General features: G+C 34.6%; 1 protein-coding gene across 1 annotated transcript in view; it reads left to right on the top strand.

Moving 5' to 3' along the window:
* Positions 1-4,518: 4,518 nt before the first annotated feature.
* The window catches only part of LOC145286385 (chitin synthase chs-2-like), a 49,428-nt gene continuing 36,933 nt past the window's right edge, over positions 4,519-17,013 (top strand). The window contains exons 1-2 of the mRNA XM_080135313.1: positions 4,519-4,646; positions 11,058-11,134. Coding sequence (XP_079991439.1) covers positions 4,549-4,646; positions 11,058-11,134 — 175 coding nt within the window. The 5' untranslated portion in view covers positions 4,519-4,548. The remainder of the gene's footprint in view (positions 4,647-11,057; positions 11,135-17,013) is intronic.

Here is a 17,013-nt window from a genome sequence, read left to right as displayed (position 1 = left end):
CGTTATTTCCATGGCAAGAGCTTATCTGAGCTCGAATCTCTGGTCCCCCCCCCCCGCCAATCTTTCACGATAAACACCCGCCTAACTGAAACCACTGTCAATAATTTTCTCCACTCTTTATCTGTGCCTAAATCCAAACGTAGATTCCATGAGCAGAGCTTCTTTCTCAGAAGTGCACGACTGTGGAACTCTTTTCCGTTTGCCTGTTTCCCACCTGACTACAACTTGGATGTCTTCAAGTCCAACATAAACAAATTCCTGACAAACCGCCCCCTTAAGTAAGACACTCTATCAAATCTCCAATACTAATGATTACTACAATACTATCTCATTGATTACTGTACACGCAATAACCCTTATTCCTGAGTGGCCTCCGGGCCTTGATAAGTGGTGACTCCCATGTAAAAAAAAGATATTTGTGGTTTTTTCTCCCTGCAACCTCTTTCTCACAGAAGAAACGTTGCTGGTCTGTCTCTACTCTATCGTTCTTTTAGTGGCAAGTGCTCGACTGAGCTTCAATCTATGGTGTCCACTTCAAAGCCTTCACAAGAAAAACTTGTCTAGCCACAACCACTGCCAACAATTTCTTCTACGCTCTATCTGTGCCTAGATCTAAACGCAAATTCCAAGAACAAAATCTTTCTTAGAACTTCTATTCTGTTGAACTTTATAGCGTGGGTTTGCTTTCCAGCTGACTACAACATGGTCGTCTTCAAGTCCAATGTAAACAAATACTATCCAGTTTCCACCACGAACGATTACTACGTTATTGTCTCACTGATAATCAAACTCTTTAACCATTATGCTCGAGTGGCTTTCTGGCCTTGATAAGTGGAGACTGCCTTGTAAAAAAACATTTTAGTCAAATTTTCAGTGATATATCACTCTTCTCGATATTCTTTTTAAACATTTTCTCTCCCCTAATAAATTATTTTTGTAAAACATTCCAACCAATTATTTTTCACAAATAAATTATTTTTCAAAACATTCCTATAACCTTTTTTTTTTTTTTTTTTATTTTTACACTTGGCAAATTAATAGCTTTCATTGTAGGAGAGATCTGTCCGCGCAAGATAAGAGTTAACAAAGCCTCCTCCCATCCCATGTTAACAATTGTCTTTCTAAAGTTGCCAAGGGATGTTAAAATGCACAAGTTCCAATTACTTTTCAAAACGTTCGTTACGATCTTCTAAACCTCACTCTTTACCTAATTGTATCCTTACACTAACTAGAAGCTACTCGGACTTAGGGTTAGTGAGAAAATTTTGGTAATCGACCCAAAGCACTAACATATTCGGGAATCATTTTTACGTTATATGTACAGACGACAGGTATCTCCCACTCAAGTTCTAAATTAATAAAATACTTGTCTTAAAACGTAGAATTTCATTTTTCCGAATCGAGAATCCAACGGTGGTTGTTAATCTATAATATAAATCTTACTTGTCTGTTTAAATGTATGTATGTGTGTATGTATATGTCTCGCAAAAACTTTCGACAGAGGCGACGGATCCTGACAGTTTGAAGCACGACGTCTCGGGCGACAAATATCGAAGAATTGGACAAAAACATTAATTCCTTCGTCCTCAACTGGGCACTTTTCTACAGGGAGGGTCGGTGTTTTCGCTGACATTTTTGCAAGTCATTCAAAGCTCGCGTACACGATGTCGCATAAAACGTGTTATTTCGACCGCCTGTGACGTCACAATCGCGGTGGGCTCATTAATAAGAGCGTGTGTGTGTGTGTGTGTGTGTGTGTGTGTGTGTGTGTGTGTGTGTGTGTGTGTGTGTGTGTGTGTGTGTGTGTTTACCTCTTTTTCCTCTGGTGAGTTATGGGTCCGAGCCTACTTACTACTTTCTAAAGATATATCGTCATGCCTTTCTATAATAAAGCTCTTTGTCTTTTCTATTTTGGCACAACCTCTTAGACGTGTGAGGCCTTGGAAAATTTACATCCACTAATTAATGGCTATTAATTTCAGGCCCAACGCTCTTTGGTTTTCACACGTTTTGTTAGACCAGGTTCACAGTTGCTTAACTTCGGTGATCCAGTGGGAACTGGTATGTCAACGTGATTATGCCGTATATGTACAGGGTGACCCAAAAAACGGGTCCCGTGTACACTTTATTAATTAGAGTTGGGGGCCTGTTTTTTTGGTCGCCCAATGCATGTATCCATCGTCTAGTTATTAAAGTTTGTATCAAACAGACTTTCTGATAAAATCTATATATACAGTACAACCCCAGGATACAGCATTAAAAATTACAAAATACAGTACAGTATATAATGTATATAATCAAATTACATTATAAATAACACCGCACGGTGGGAAAGTAACCAGGGGCCGTAAAAAACATCTTATTCCACATCGTAACCTGAAAACAACGTATCCTATGGACACCGTATCCCGGGGTTCTACTGTATCTATAAAAGTGAGGTGTGTGTGCGTGTGCGTGTGTGTGTGTGAGGACAACTCTCAACCTATATACTCAACGAATGTTTCATCTACAGACTTGAAAATTGACATATAGGGTATTCAGACATGCGGAAAACTCTTTAATCCGGAAAACAGGGCTACTAAGGGATCCAAATTGAAAATTTGATACTTGAGAGTCATCGAATTTTTATGTTTGTCAACTGTTTTATGACTGCACATGCATGAATCGTCCACATGACAGTTTCCTTACGTTAAGAATAAGTAGGTTTGAAAACACTTTCTCAAGATCATGACAATCTGGCTTAATGGTTATCGCACTTGACCCACTTTTTTTAGGTTTTGATTTCGATCTGCACCGTCCACTTGTATGATCAAATTCTATTCAATTTGTATCACTACTGATCAATACTGACAACCTGACACTTATTGACCCTTATCCTCTTGTGTCTTTTGGGTCTTGATAAGCAATGACTCACGAGTAAAAAATTATTCATAGGGGTCAGTACTTATCAAGGCCCAGAGGCCACTCGAGGATAAGGATTATGAGTGTACAGTAGTCAATGGGTCAGTATCGTACTAATCGTTAGTAGTGGAAATTGGGTAAAGTGAATTACTTAAGGGGACAGCTCATCAAGAACTTGTTTACGTTGGACTTGAAGACGACCATATTGTAATCAGCTCGAAACCAGGCAAACCAAAGAGAGTTCCACGGGCGTGTAATTCTAAGAAAAAAAGCTTTGTTCATGGAATGTTTAGGTTTAGGCACAGATAAAGAGTGGGGGAAATTATCGATAGTGGTTTCAGCTAGACGAGTGTTTATCGTGAAAGTTTGACAAGAGGGGTACCATAGATTGGAGCTCAAATGAGCACTTTCCATGAAAATAACGATAAAGCAGAGAGAGGCTCGCAACATCTCTTCTGTGGGAAAGAGGTTGCAGGGAAGAGAAAAGGGCATCCCCTGCTAGACTATGAAGTTTATTCTGGACTCGGTTAAGGAAGGATAAGACTTTCTAGCAGCTCTTGCCCACGTGTGGCAATAATACTCCATCCTAGGACGTACTTGGCTCTTATACAGATAGAGAATGGCATCAGCAGTGAGATATCTATTGGAGCGGTAGAATGATCCCACCACTTTCCCATCGCCCTTGGCAACAGATTTGATGTATGTGTTCCATTTCAGATCAGGTCAGAATAGGAAGCTTGTCAAAACATGGAGGCTTCCCAAGACGAGAGTCATTCATTGCCAGATGGAGGTCGGAGCGTTGATGATGTAAAGATAGAAGCTTGGTTTTAGATGCATTAAAATTAACCAGCCATCTCTTTCCCCATTGCACCACGTACTCAAGATCAGAAGCGGTACAATCAGACAGATATTATATTAAATGAGTAGGCAATCCAAAATAAAACGTTTTCGCACGATTACTACGCTGTTGTCCTGATGACCACCGTACACTCATTAACCCTTATCCTCGAGTGGCCTTTGGACCTTGATAAGTGGTGACTCCCTTGTAAAAAAATAAGTACAACAGTATTTCCTTAAAAATAATTTATGTTGCTAATAGTAAGTTTTAGTAATGGGACGACTCCAATATTTTTCTCGTTTCCGATATAATTACCGATTCCGATTCTTTATAAACTTTTAAATATAGAGTGTATTTTTTTTTAGCGGGGTAGGGGATTACCGCAAAACCCCATCTAATATGTGCATATATTTTCGAAGGCGTAAAAATACCTGTACGTGTGTGATTTAAACATTTTAATTTTACTGATAGTTTATAATCAATAATCATTAATACGAGCCATGAAAAATTAAATTTTAAACAAAGACAAAGAAATAAAAGCTATATGAAGAATAGTTTTTGGATATCGGAAAATAGGCATAATATTATTTTCTGATTTTGATACCAATTCAAATTCCCGAAAAAGTTCCGATTTTTTGATTCTCGAATCTGATTACTCGTCCCAACACTAGTAATTTATGGCGTTTTAATCAACCATCGTTATAATTGCCCCATCTATATAAAGGACATATGTTATCTTGATTGAAATAATTATATGCTCTATTGTCTTGCAGGGAAGTGGTTCTAATTTAAAGTACAACGCAGAAAAGATGAAAAAGATGAAAGATGATCCGTTAATTTATGCATGCGCAACGATGTGGCATGAAACTGAAAACGAGATGATGCAATTGTTGAAATCGATATTCCGGTAAGCGAAGTGTTTTTACGTTTGTTTTTTTCTCGAATTTTTCAGTATCCACTCTATAATAATAATAATGTGTGTGTGTGTGTGTGTATTTCAAGTTCAGAAAAAAATATCAGTACCATCGATTTCAAAATCCAAACAAAGGCGATCGATATCTAGTTGCCTATGTCAGACTTTCTTCAGCTATTAGTCTCCCCTTCATCAAGGTGAGATGTTTTGAGGAAATATCAAATATTTTGTAATTCATGTTCAAAACTAAGAAAACAAATGATTATGATTGAAACATGTTACGGCTGTAAAAGAGTGTCGAAAATAGGCTCTGGATGACGGATGATCCCCTTAATGTGCAACCTTAAGGACAAATGTCACATAACTCACTACACAATTCAGGTTATTACCTTTTCAACGAGCCTTCATTTGTTAAATTCTGATGAATAGTCGCTGACATTTGGAATTTATAAAATTGCAAAAAGAGGTGGTATATCTATAAATCTATTTATTTATCTATCTATCTATCTATCTATCTATCTATCTCTCTCTATATATATATATATATATATATATAAATATAAGCTATGGTAAATTTCAAACTAATAACAGTATTTTATCTATATATTTTATATAATATATTTATTAGTATTTTCAGTAAATATATATATAGAAAATTTAATCCCAACCGAATTAAAAAAGATCAATACGCAATAGAGAGTAGAGAAGTTATAAGAGAAAGAAAATTAAAACTGTAAGTTGAAATTTACAATCAAAATTTATTGTTCGACTGAATACTCCAAGAAACAATTTACAAAGTCCTTATTCCGCGGAGTTTCAAAGAATGCTATTTTTTCGAATAAATTTTGATTGGAAAGTTCAACTTACAGTTTTAATTATATATATATATATATATATATATATATATATATATATATATATATATATATATATAAAGCTGTGTGTGTGTGTGTGTGTGTGTGTGTGTGTGTGTGTGTGTGTGTGTGTGTGTGTGTCACGAATAGGCTCCTATATGGTTGACTATTTTAAAAAAACTGATTACATATAATGATAGAAGATGTATCGAGACACAGGAATGGGTATGTTTGATCCTGCAGAACGGTGGTTCATTAAAATTGTGGGTTGGGCGTTCGCGCCTCGTCCACAAAGTATGGAAATAAAAAGTCCAAAAAAAAAGAAAAAAACGTTTACACGTGTTTTTAATATAGATGTACGTAAGAATACTTTGATGTATGTTTTAACTTAAATAGGGATGGTATAATAAAATTGTGGAGTTTGCGTTCGCGCCTGGTCTCCATAGAATGGAAATAGGCACAAACTTTAATAAAGACTTTTCATATCTATCTGCGTAAGTATTACTTAATTATGTTTCAGTTTGAAGAAATATGGTATAATAAAATTATTGGGTGTTCGTTCGCGCCTGATCTCCATATAATAGAAATATGTCACAAAGTTTAACAAGGTGTTTTAATATAGATCCACAGAATATTGTGATAAGTGTTTCAGTGTGAACAGGTATGGTATAATAAATTAGGGGGTTTATCTATTTTATTTTTACTTTCATCATATTTTGCTTTGGTTTTGATACCCCCAAATTCAACCCAAATTTACAACCCTTCCTTTTCATAACCTATCATACTTTAATAAATCAGAGTCCATTTTCTGTGGGCTGTTTTTGAACCTAGTCAAGACGGGTACTTTTGCTAGTATATATATATAATAAGTTATGAAAATATATATGTAATTAAGCTACACAATATTCCGCGTTTCATTCTCGTGAGGATTAGTCAGGTTTATGCGAAAAGTTGTGGTTACGATAATGAAACGCGGAATATTCTGTGTAGCTTAATTGCCATATATATTTTCATAACTTATTACCTAGCTCTACGTATGTATTGAGCACTGTTAAAGTAAATACTGAAAATTTACGCATAAAATTATTTCTTCGTATATTAACTTATGTGATTAAATGAAGTAATCATTGATATATCTGTGTATATATATATATATATATATATATATATATATATATATATATAATACGCCTTTATATTTCTTTGAACATGGGAGGTTGTACACACAAACACACATGAACGCTACTACTTTATATATATATATATATATATATATATATATATATATATATTATATATACTCAGTATACTCACTATTCCATAGCTAGCTATAACATACAATGAAACAACGGGTCACGGGTAGTTTAGTATATATATATATATATATATATATATATATATATATATATATATATATATATATATATGTGTGTGTGTGTGTGTGTGTGTGTGTGTGTTATAGCTAGCTATGGAATAGTGAGTATACTGAATTTATATATATATATATATATATATATATTTATATATATGTGTGTGTGTGCGTGTGTGTCTTATAGCTAGCTATGGAATAGTGAGTATACTGAATCTATGTCTATATATATATATATATATATATATATATATATATATATATATATATATATATATATGAAGTAGTAGCGTTCGTGTGTTTTTTTGTATACAACCTCCCATGTTAAAACAAATATAAAGGCGTATTGTGTCTCCACCTCTCCTGGTAAAGAAATATTAATGCCCATGATAGGATACTTCTGTCAGAGGAGAGAGTTTACTTTATGCATAATTTCTATATATAGCATTCTTCAAACCACATCTACATTGATTGAGTTACGTTCGTTAGCATATCACATTAAATTACATCTATTTAAATAATTAGCTCGGTGATATTACTTATTCGACATAATAGCCTCGTTTCAACTGTATTATTTAAAAATATAATTTAAAATTTAATTATTTAGTTTGTTTTCATTTCAATTTATATTTGATTTAACTTATTTTATCTGAAATCTGAAAGCGTTTAATTTTCAAATCAGAAAACCAAAGGGGAATAACTGATAGTTTTATTCTTTATTATTTTTATTTTTAATTCGGAGGATTTTGTCGTTTATTCTTAATTTTTAAGTAACCTATTTTTATTTGTTACTAGACTATTCGTGACCCGTTGGGTCAGTATGTTATATTAGCTATGGAATTAATGTATGAGCGTGACACTTGTGACGTAAAGAAAATAGATTTTTGTGACATATCAGAAACATTTCTATGAAAGTATATTAAAATGAAAATAGAATATACATAGATTTCAGTTTATAATTACAGCCATTGAATTATAAGACGCTTGCCATACTTATAGGTAAATTTGCACTGAACAGATACCATAATACTTAAATTTAAATTCAAATTTAAAATTTGAATTTAACTTTAAGTATTATGATACATCAAAATTTGAAATTTTGATATATCTTTTTATGTAAACGTGAAAAAAACAATTGCGACGCTGAAAACGTACACAGTAAAACAATACGTTTTATTGTCGCGTAAATCGCCATTGTAAAATGCGTTTATGGTTGTCAACGGGTTAAAAACATTTATTTCGTCTGGGTGAGGCCCCGTGTTTTGACAAGCTTCTGGGTTTGACCTTTACTCCTGATGTGAAATGGAACACGTACATCAAGTCTGTTGCCAAGGTCGCTGGTAAGATGGTGGGATCCTTCTACCGCTCCAGAAGATATCTCACTACTGATGCAATTCTCTATCTATATAAAAGCCAAGTACGTCCAAAGATGGAATACTGTTGCCATATCTGGGCAGGAGCGGCCAAAAACAGCCTATCATGCCTTGACAGAGTACAAAATAGACTTCGTGGCTTAGTGGGGGGTGCCCTTTTCTCTACCCTGCAACCTCTCTCCCACAGAAGAGACGTTGCGAGCCTATCCTTGTTTTATCGTTATTTTCATGGCAGGTGCTCGTCTGAACTCCAATCTCTGGTCCCCCTTTGCCAATCTTTCACGAAAAACAGCCGTCTAGCTGAATCCACTGAGAAAAATTTCCCCCCCTTCTATATCTGTGCCTAAATCAAAACGCGGATTCCATGAACTGCACGCCTGTGGAACTCTGTTCCGTCTGCCTGCTTCCCACCTGACTACAACTTGGATGTCTTCAAGTCTAATGTTAACAAATTCCTAATGAACCGCCCCCTTAAGTAAACACTTCATCAAATCTCCACACTAACGTAATGTACTTGCAATAACCCTTATCCCTGAGTGGCTTCCGGGCCTTGATAAGTGGTGATCACTGTGTAAAAAAAAAAATTATAAGAAAATTGCTTATTATAACTTAAACGTAATACGGAAATGAACGATGTGAAAAAAAAAGCCGCAAGTATTAACAATTGTTTATTTGGATAATTTAAATGCGAAAAATTTGGGACGCTGAAAACGTACACAGTAAAACAGTACTTTTATTGTCGCGTTGATTATTTAGTATAATATATATCATATATATGAAACAGGTCGATGATTATACATAATATTTGTAATCACGTTTTGCGTTTGCTTCCTATATCTTGAAGTTTTTTATTCAATAAATTTAAGATATTCGCTTTTCTAAGGGCATCCGTTTGTTCGAACGAAACCGGTTCAGCGATTTGTGTTTATTTGTTTTGGGTTTATGTTTATGTACGCATGCACAACCGGAAGTCGTAAACCGGTTGCTGGGTTACAACACCCGTTTCAGGGTCATTTGAGTTTTATAATTATATAGATAGATTGTTGGGTTATCCATTTCTTACACTGTATTTAGTAGTTTTCTTTGGTCATGTAAACTATAAGTATGCCGATATAATTCATCAAGTTGTTTTTTGAAAAACATCTGCTCCAGAATATATCATTTTTCCTTATTTTCAACATCGATGCCCGAGAGAAGGAGGGTATAGGTTAGAGAAAAATAGTTAAAACTAATGTCCTCATTTACTTGCATCCCCACGAGGGCAGAGTTTGTCAGACACAGGGCCAATTTTCCATGTGAGCAAAATACATCATCCCATATTATCTGCTTCTTTTTGTTTGTTTATAAAATTTAATCGGTGTTGCCCAGAATTTATTATAATAATTATGCCATAGCAAGTGTGTTTAATTGCCTGCGAAACAGATTTTCTTTATAATTTATTTAATATCTGAAATTAAAAATGGTCACTTTTTACGGCATGATCCAGCGTTGTTTAAACCCTAAATTAAGACCTACTTTTTGGGGGGGGCTAATACGTTTAAACAGTCTTTATAAATGATATGAAAGAAGAAATTTTGAAAGAAAAGAAAATTAACGTTTTAGCGTGGGAGATCACTTTTCTATATAAATTTAACGTAAAATGAGCACCCACTTTTTGCTAAGCGGTCAACGAGACATGTCATCTCTAGCATTATTTCAAGTTTCGCGATCGAGGGGTGAGGGAACATGACAAATACAATTCTTTTTGTTTTGTTTTTTTTTGTTGTTTTTTGTTTTTTTGTGGTGGGGGCGAGAATTAGCTTTGAAATTTAAAATAACGATAAATTTAATTATTTTATATGAGACCATTCTGTACTTTCACCTAACAATTTTATAAACAAAACAAGCCCCAATATATGATAAATTCAATTTTTTTTGGGGGGGGGGGTACATAAGAAATATAAAATGACGAAAATTTTCAATTAATTGTTTTTGGAATTAATTTTTCGTAGATTTTTTTTTTTTTCGATCGTATGGACATTCGCAGCTATTTTTATTGAAACAACAGTTGTAATGATTTATTTGTAATTATTTTTGTTGGGGGGGGGGGGGGGGCTTTCCAGTACTCAATATCCGGAGGATAGTTTCTTCTCTTTGTAGTCCTTCTGTCGAAATATCTAGTGGAGATGGTATCACGTACTTCTTTTGGGGGGGCGATTACATTTGCATGTTTTCATCCGTTCTTTTATTTTTGTTGTGGGGGTATCCACGTTGCCCATGATGAAAATGATTAGTATACAGGTGTGCTTTAAACGGAATATAATATATATTGCATATAAGCTTTGTCTAGAACGGTATTTTATTTTTTTCACAATATCAGCACGGTTGGACGCAAGAAGTTTTCGTGTAATTATCTCCCTTTTAAAAAATCCAAATACTGAAAAACATACAAATAAACGGGAAAACGTGTCGTTTATATTATCAATGGATATCTAAAGAAAAGAATGAGGTCCTGGATATGACCTTAAACTATATCCAGTGGTGAGGCTCCAGCTTGCGGGCTTTGGGGAGTGTGGAACTATCCTTTAATTGGCATTGCTCCCAGGTCCACTCTGACCCGGAGTGGTAGTACCTGTTAGGGTTCCAGCTATGTGTTAAATAGAAACCGACTTGAAAACAACAAATACATTCTATTAAAAAAAGTCTTCAAAATCTTTGGATTCGGCATTAAATAACCCGAAAAGGGTTGATATGCTGTAAAACAAAAGAAAAAGAAAGAAAGAAAAGAATGAAAAATGCTTTTACTAAATATGATTCTGTCTTATTTCAGAATGGACTTAGATCAAGCCGCCCGTGTATATATGAAAGAAAATCTAGGATACAACAAGGATTATTACGAATTTGAAGGTAAGGAAAAAGGATTGTAATTATCCCCTTTATTTTGTTTGTTTTAATTTCGTTTCTTTTAATATTGCGCACTCCTGTTTTCGTATTTGCACAACGTTTCAGTCGATGTAACCTCCAACCTTCTTTAGGTGCATTTTATCAAACTCCAGAATCTTCTGTCCAACTCTGGAATCTCCAAGGAATTTCGAACGAAATTCTATTTTTAATCCGTGGATTTAGCATAATCTCTTTTCGTTGGCTATTACGTACACAGAATTTCTCCAGTCCTAAGTATTCGCACTTGTGTTTGAGTGTTGCCCGCACTGGGGATTGAACCGTCAACTTTCAGAAAGAGAACCTATTAAACATTAAAAACAAAAAATAGACTTCGTAGCCTAGTGGAGAGGTACCATTTTCTCTTCCCTGCAACCTCTTTCTCACAGAAGAGACGTTGCGAGCCTGTCTCTGCTTTATCGTAATTTTCATGGCAAGTGCTCGTCTGGGCTCCAATCTATGGTTCCCTCTCGCCAAACATTCACGAGAAACACTCGTCTAGCTGAAACCGCTATCGATAATTTCCCCCACTCTTTATCTGTTCCTAAACCTAAATGTAGATTCCATGAGCAAAGCTTCTTTTTTAGAACTGCATACCTGTGGAACTCTGTTCCGTTTACTTGCTTTCCAGCTGACTACAATATGGTCGTCTTCAAGTCCAATGTAAACAAGTTCTTGATGAGCCGTTCCCTTAAGTAATCCAATTTACCAAATTTACACTTCTATCGATTGCTATGATATTGTCATTTTGACCACTGTACACTATTTAACCTTTATCCTCGAGTTGCTTTTGGGCCTTGATATGTAGTGATTTTTTTTTTTTTTTTTTTTGTGAAAAAAATATATCGTACTTTTTAGCATCAAAGACGTTAGCGGAAATAAAGTCTTTAAAACATAGAAAAGCAAGGGTATAAAAACGTATAAATTGGCATTGAAAGCAGAAAGTAAAAACAAGAAAGAAAACGTCTCATCATGGGAATAGAATTGCGCCCTCCCTTCTCTTGTTCGCCAGCCAGATCTTTGTGTGACAGGACGGATATATATTTTCAAATAAAGAAATATACACCTGTGGATTTATGTAAGAAATTATCTAACACGGCTATCGCCCTCTTCGCCAGGAATAACCCGAAATAAAGAAACAAGGACTTACCTCCTGGATGGTCTGCCCATTTTAGTTTCCTCTTTCTAAATCAAGGTGGGCTAATTTAGCTGGCGTTTCGAGCCAGGTAGTTATATCCCCTGCAGACATGTTCCTATTTACAATGTCTCCCCGCGGGATAGAGTTAGACACCAGGGTCGTTTTTTTAATGTGGAGAAAAGGAACAAAAATAAAAATTGTCTCAGTTGTGAAGGATTTCTCCGCCACTGACAGAGAATAAGAAATTGAAGTGCAGCATCTGAAGAACAGATACTACACTTTGATCTTGACCCGAAGACATGTTAGTATGAGAAAAGGAAGTATGCATGAGCAGTTCGATAATCAATCAATTGGTCAATTTTCATTAACTGGCATAATAATATTTTATTAGCGGGGTCTGTGAAAATTCCACAGGGGACTCAGTCATTATGTAATATATTGACGTTGGCATTATGTAAATGTTCAGTGTAAATTGAGACGCTCTGATATTAGTGCAGCTGTTTTGTTAAAAATGCAAAAGTATTTATCTAAGCGATCCGGGACACCCGGCGTAGCCCGGTCGTAAAGTACGCTTAAATATGATATTTTAATTCTTGCAGATTTCGTATATAATATTATAGAGTTAATATTCTATCGATTTTTATGCATTATATAGTTGCGATTTCAAAAATAAAAAAATATATCCATATGACTTGGGTGCATTAGCTTGAATTGAAACTGAAATCAAAACTTTGAAAACACACACACACACACACACACACACACACACACACACATATATATATATATATATATATATATATATATATATATATATATATATATATATATATATATATATATATATAATTTCAGTGCTATCAGCTATAATCGAAATCTTGATAAAATTATTTATAAAAAGAATAGATTACTGGAGTGCCATCAGCTATAATCGAAACCGAAACCAAAACTTATGAAGAATTCTTAGTAAAATAATTTATTACAAGAAATAGAAGTCCATAATAATTAAACGACAGTCACTCGGATGAAAGCACGACACACAATATAAATAACAAAAACGCTATCGTATTAATATGTACAAGGTGTCCCAATAAAATGTCTACACTCTTTAAATGATCTCAACTTGCTACATAAACACGCTATGCTACGTTCCTAAGAGATGTTTGGGAATAAAAAAATTGCACTTCCAGCAGGATGGAGCACTTGCCCACTATCATTACGACGTAAGAGCATATCTTGATAGTCACTTGGGAAACAGATAGTTAGGACGAGGAGGAAGTATAGGGTACTGTAAACGCTAACCGGATTTGACCCCCCCCCCTCACCCGTTGATTTTTCTTTGTTGGAGCGGGTGGGGCATGTTAAACACAGGGTTCACACCACAAAACGAGCTACAATGAATGGGTTGAAAGCAACCATTGAAAGAAGATGTGTCAGCATACCAATTCGATTGATTAGAAACATTTTCGATTCAATCAGTGAGCGTTGTCTGCTGTTCATGAACCACAATGGGCAATAATTTGAATACTTTCGATGATTAATTACTTTTTAAATTTGTTCACAGTATTTTGATGTATTAAACTTTTCTTTTTGGTTTTGTGGTCATTTAAAGAGTGTATACATCTTTTGTGACACCCTGTAGATAAAGGCGTATAAGGCCCGCAAACTCCAGAGAGTCATTTTTCTTCGTCAATCCCATTGTTAATTAGATGATTAAAGAGAACTATACTAAAGTTCAAAATAAGAGACCCCATTTATGAGCTTGATTCGATCCAAGCATCTTCTTCAAAGTAAAAATTTCTGATAAAGGCGCAATCCCTGTTTTCCGGCGGAACCAATCAATCTTATCCGTGTTATTTCTGACATTAAATAAGGTGTTTTGTTTGTAAATCCGTACAGATTCCCTGATTTCGACATAAAGATTAGAAGGTCTTATTAAAATGCAGTCAAAATAACATCCAAGATAAGAACAGTTGCACTGTCACCAGGATACGTATGTTTCGTGGAAACGTGTGAAAACCTCGACAATCAGATCAACTCGTATCAACAAACAAAATGCTAAGGCATATTTGAGGAATAGTTTTATTGGAATACTAGCGAGGGGTACCCGGCGTTGCCCGTGTGTTTTTAGGTGTGTGTGAAAAAAACCCGAAAATGTAAAAAAAAAACAGGTGCCCGTGAAAAAAAAACGAAGCTTTGACGACGCGCAGTTGGAAAATAATAAAGTGTGAAAAAAAAAGGTGCGCGTTTTTGATTGACGTGACGGCGATAGGTATTCAGCAGTTAGCATTTTGTGCGGGACAGTTTTTAATGAGGGGAATAAATCGGTTTGTTTGTTTTTAAAAACCCGCTCCCTCGTCTCGAAAAGAAAGCTACCGTCTGATATGACGAAGTCGACATTGATCAAACGTTACTTAGCTTTCTAGAGACCACTGGCTCTGGGCCTGTGATTAGAGTCGGGTTTCGCTTTTTGCTTATACCGAAAACCGAATGTAACGCTTGCCGATGCGAGAACTGTGGAATAATTAACGTTTGAAAGTCAAAAAAAAAAAATAGACAGGCGAGCTCCGTGGTTAAGTGTGAGATATTACAATTTATAGATGATATAAAAAGTTTTAAGAAGTTGTGAAGCGAGCGAGCGGTTCTCTGAAAGAAGCCTTTTGTGGACATCGAGGAAAAGTGTACATACATACATACATACATACACACATACATGCATACATTTTCGCTTTTATATATATAGATTGAATAAAACTGAAAAGAATAAGCGTACACAATTCCAGAAACATACAGGGTGTCCATAAAGTTCGTGTGCACTTTAAAAAATTTATAGCTTTATTTATATTTTCGATAGAAATAATCTATCAAAAATGTTATAAAGTTTCATGTATCTAGTTTTAAGTATAGTTATTGAATAATTTTTCACCACAAAATCCGTAATAATTTTTAGATAAGTAACAAATAAGTAAAATATATTTTCTTTTGTTTTTCACAATCAATTTGATCCCATGGCTTCAATTGAGGAAAAAGTAAACTGTGTCCTTTGGTTGGCTGAATTGAAATCTACTATTGCTGTACAAAAAAAGTTTAGAATTGAATACAATAAAAAAGCGCCTCATAGGAACACCATGGATGAAAAAGTTTAAAGAGACGGGCTCTGTCCATGATAAACCACGGTCTGGAAGGTCATGTGTCAGTGACGAAAGTGTTGCTTCCATAGAAGAATCCTTTATTGCAAGTCCAAGAAAGTCTGTAAGACGGGCATCATTGGAGCTCGGGCTGCAAAGTCTACTGTGCATAAGATTCTGTGGGCAAAACTTCATATGAAAGCTTACAAAATTTAGTTACATCAACAGCTGTTAGAAGAGGATTATTATGCACGGCTAACTTTCTGTCACCAGTTCAATGAAAAACTTTGCAATGATGATGCATTTGTGAGTAATTTACTGTTTTCTGATGAAGCAACATTTCACATTAGTGGCAAGGTCAACAGGCATGATTGCCGAATTTGGGCAACTGAAAACCCAAAGGAAACTGTTGAACATGAAAGGGACTCTCTTAAAGTTAATGTGTGGTGTGCTTTGGGAATAAATCAAATCATAGGGCCATATTTTTTTTAAGATCGTGTTATTAACAGTGACAGCTACTTAGATATGTTGCAGAATTACTTTATTCCGCAACTTGAACAATTAAACTTGAAAGATGATGCAGTGTTTCAACAAGATGGAGATCCTTGTCACTTTGCTCGGCGTGTTAGACAGTTTCTAAATCAGGAATTTCCTAACAGATGGATCGGAAGGGATGGACCATTTCATTGGCTTCCACGTTCGCCAGATTTGACTCCATTAGATTTTTTTATGGGGACATGTGAAAACAATTGTGTATGCAAGCAAACCTAGTTCATTGGAAGATTTGAAAGCTAGAATAACTAATGTGATTTCAGGCATTACTATAAATCATTTGGCAAATGTTTTTCATGAACTGAAAAATCGTATTACCCTTTGTATTGCTAATGATGGAGGGCATGTGGAAAGTTAAATAAAATTTCAATAAAAGCTTAAAAAAATATAGATTTACTTCTTTCAAATCCATTTTACAGTTATAAATTTTTTAAAGTGCACATGGACACCCTGTATAACTGCAAACTGAACACATAGCAGAGATGATGACTTTTCTAAAATTCAAAGAGGCTCGACAGCTTAATAAGATTACAGAATATAGAATGTTTTGAAGATGAAAATAATGCTAAAAAGAAAAAATATAAATTATGCTGGGTGGCAGCTCAGTTATGAAAGGTTCAAAATGGAATGAAAATTTATACACAGATGGTTATAGTCGGCTAAAGTCTTTCCTAATTTTCTGCGTGACTGCTATCGGGACCAGTGAAGTAGCAACATAGTCCCTTGGGGGAGGGGATTCAGTATCTGTAATTTTGAAGCGATTTATTGAAATAAAATATAAAAAAGCACATTATCGAAAATATACAAAAAAAATTTTTTTAATTATGCAGATAAAAATACAAAAATTAGTCTTTATTTGTTCTTTTAATAAGAGAATTATGAAAATAATATTTTTATTTGGAATTTTATGATATATGTTTTTGAAGTTCTAAAAATAAATATGTTTATGAAATTATTTCAATAAAAGTTTTCTTTTATTGAAATTTTATAATAAATATATTTCAATATTTTGAAAAAGATTTTAAAAT

Source organism: Euprymna scolopes, chromosome 10 (assembly GCF_053919585.1).
Source record: "Euprymna scolopes isolate OS-2025 chromosome 10, ASM5391958v1, whole genome shotgun sequence".
In the NCBI taxonomy this organism is placed as follows: domain Eukaryota; kingdom Metazoa; phylum Mollusca; class Cephalopoda; order Sepiida; family Sepiolidae; genus Euprymna; species Euprymna scolopes.
The sequence above is the reverse complement of the archived record's forward strand: the minus strand, read 5'-3'. Positions and strand labels throughout refer to the sequence as shown.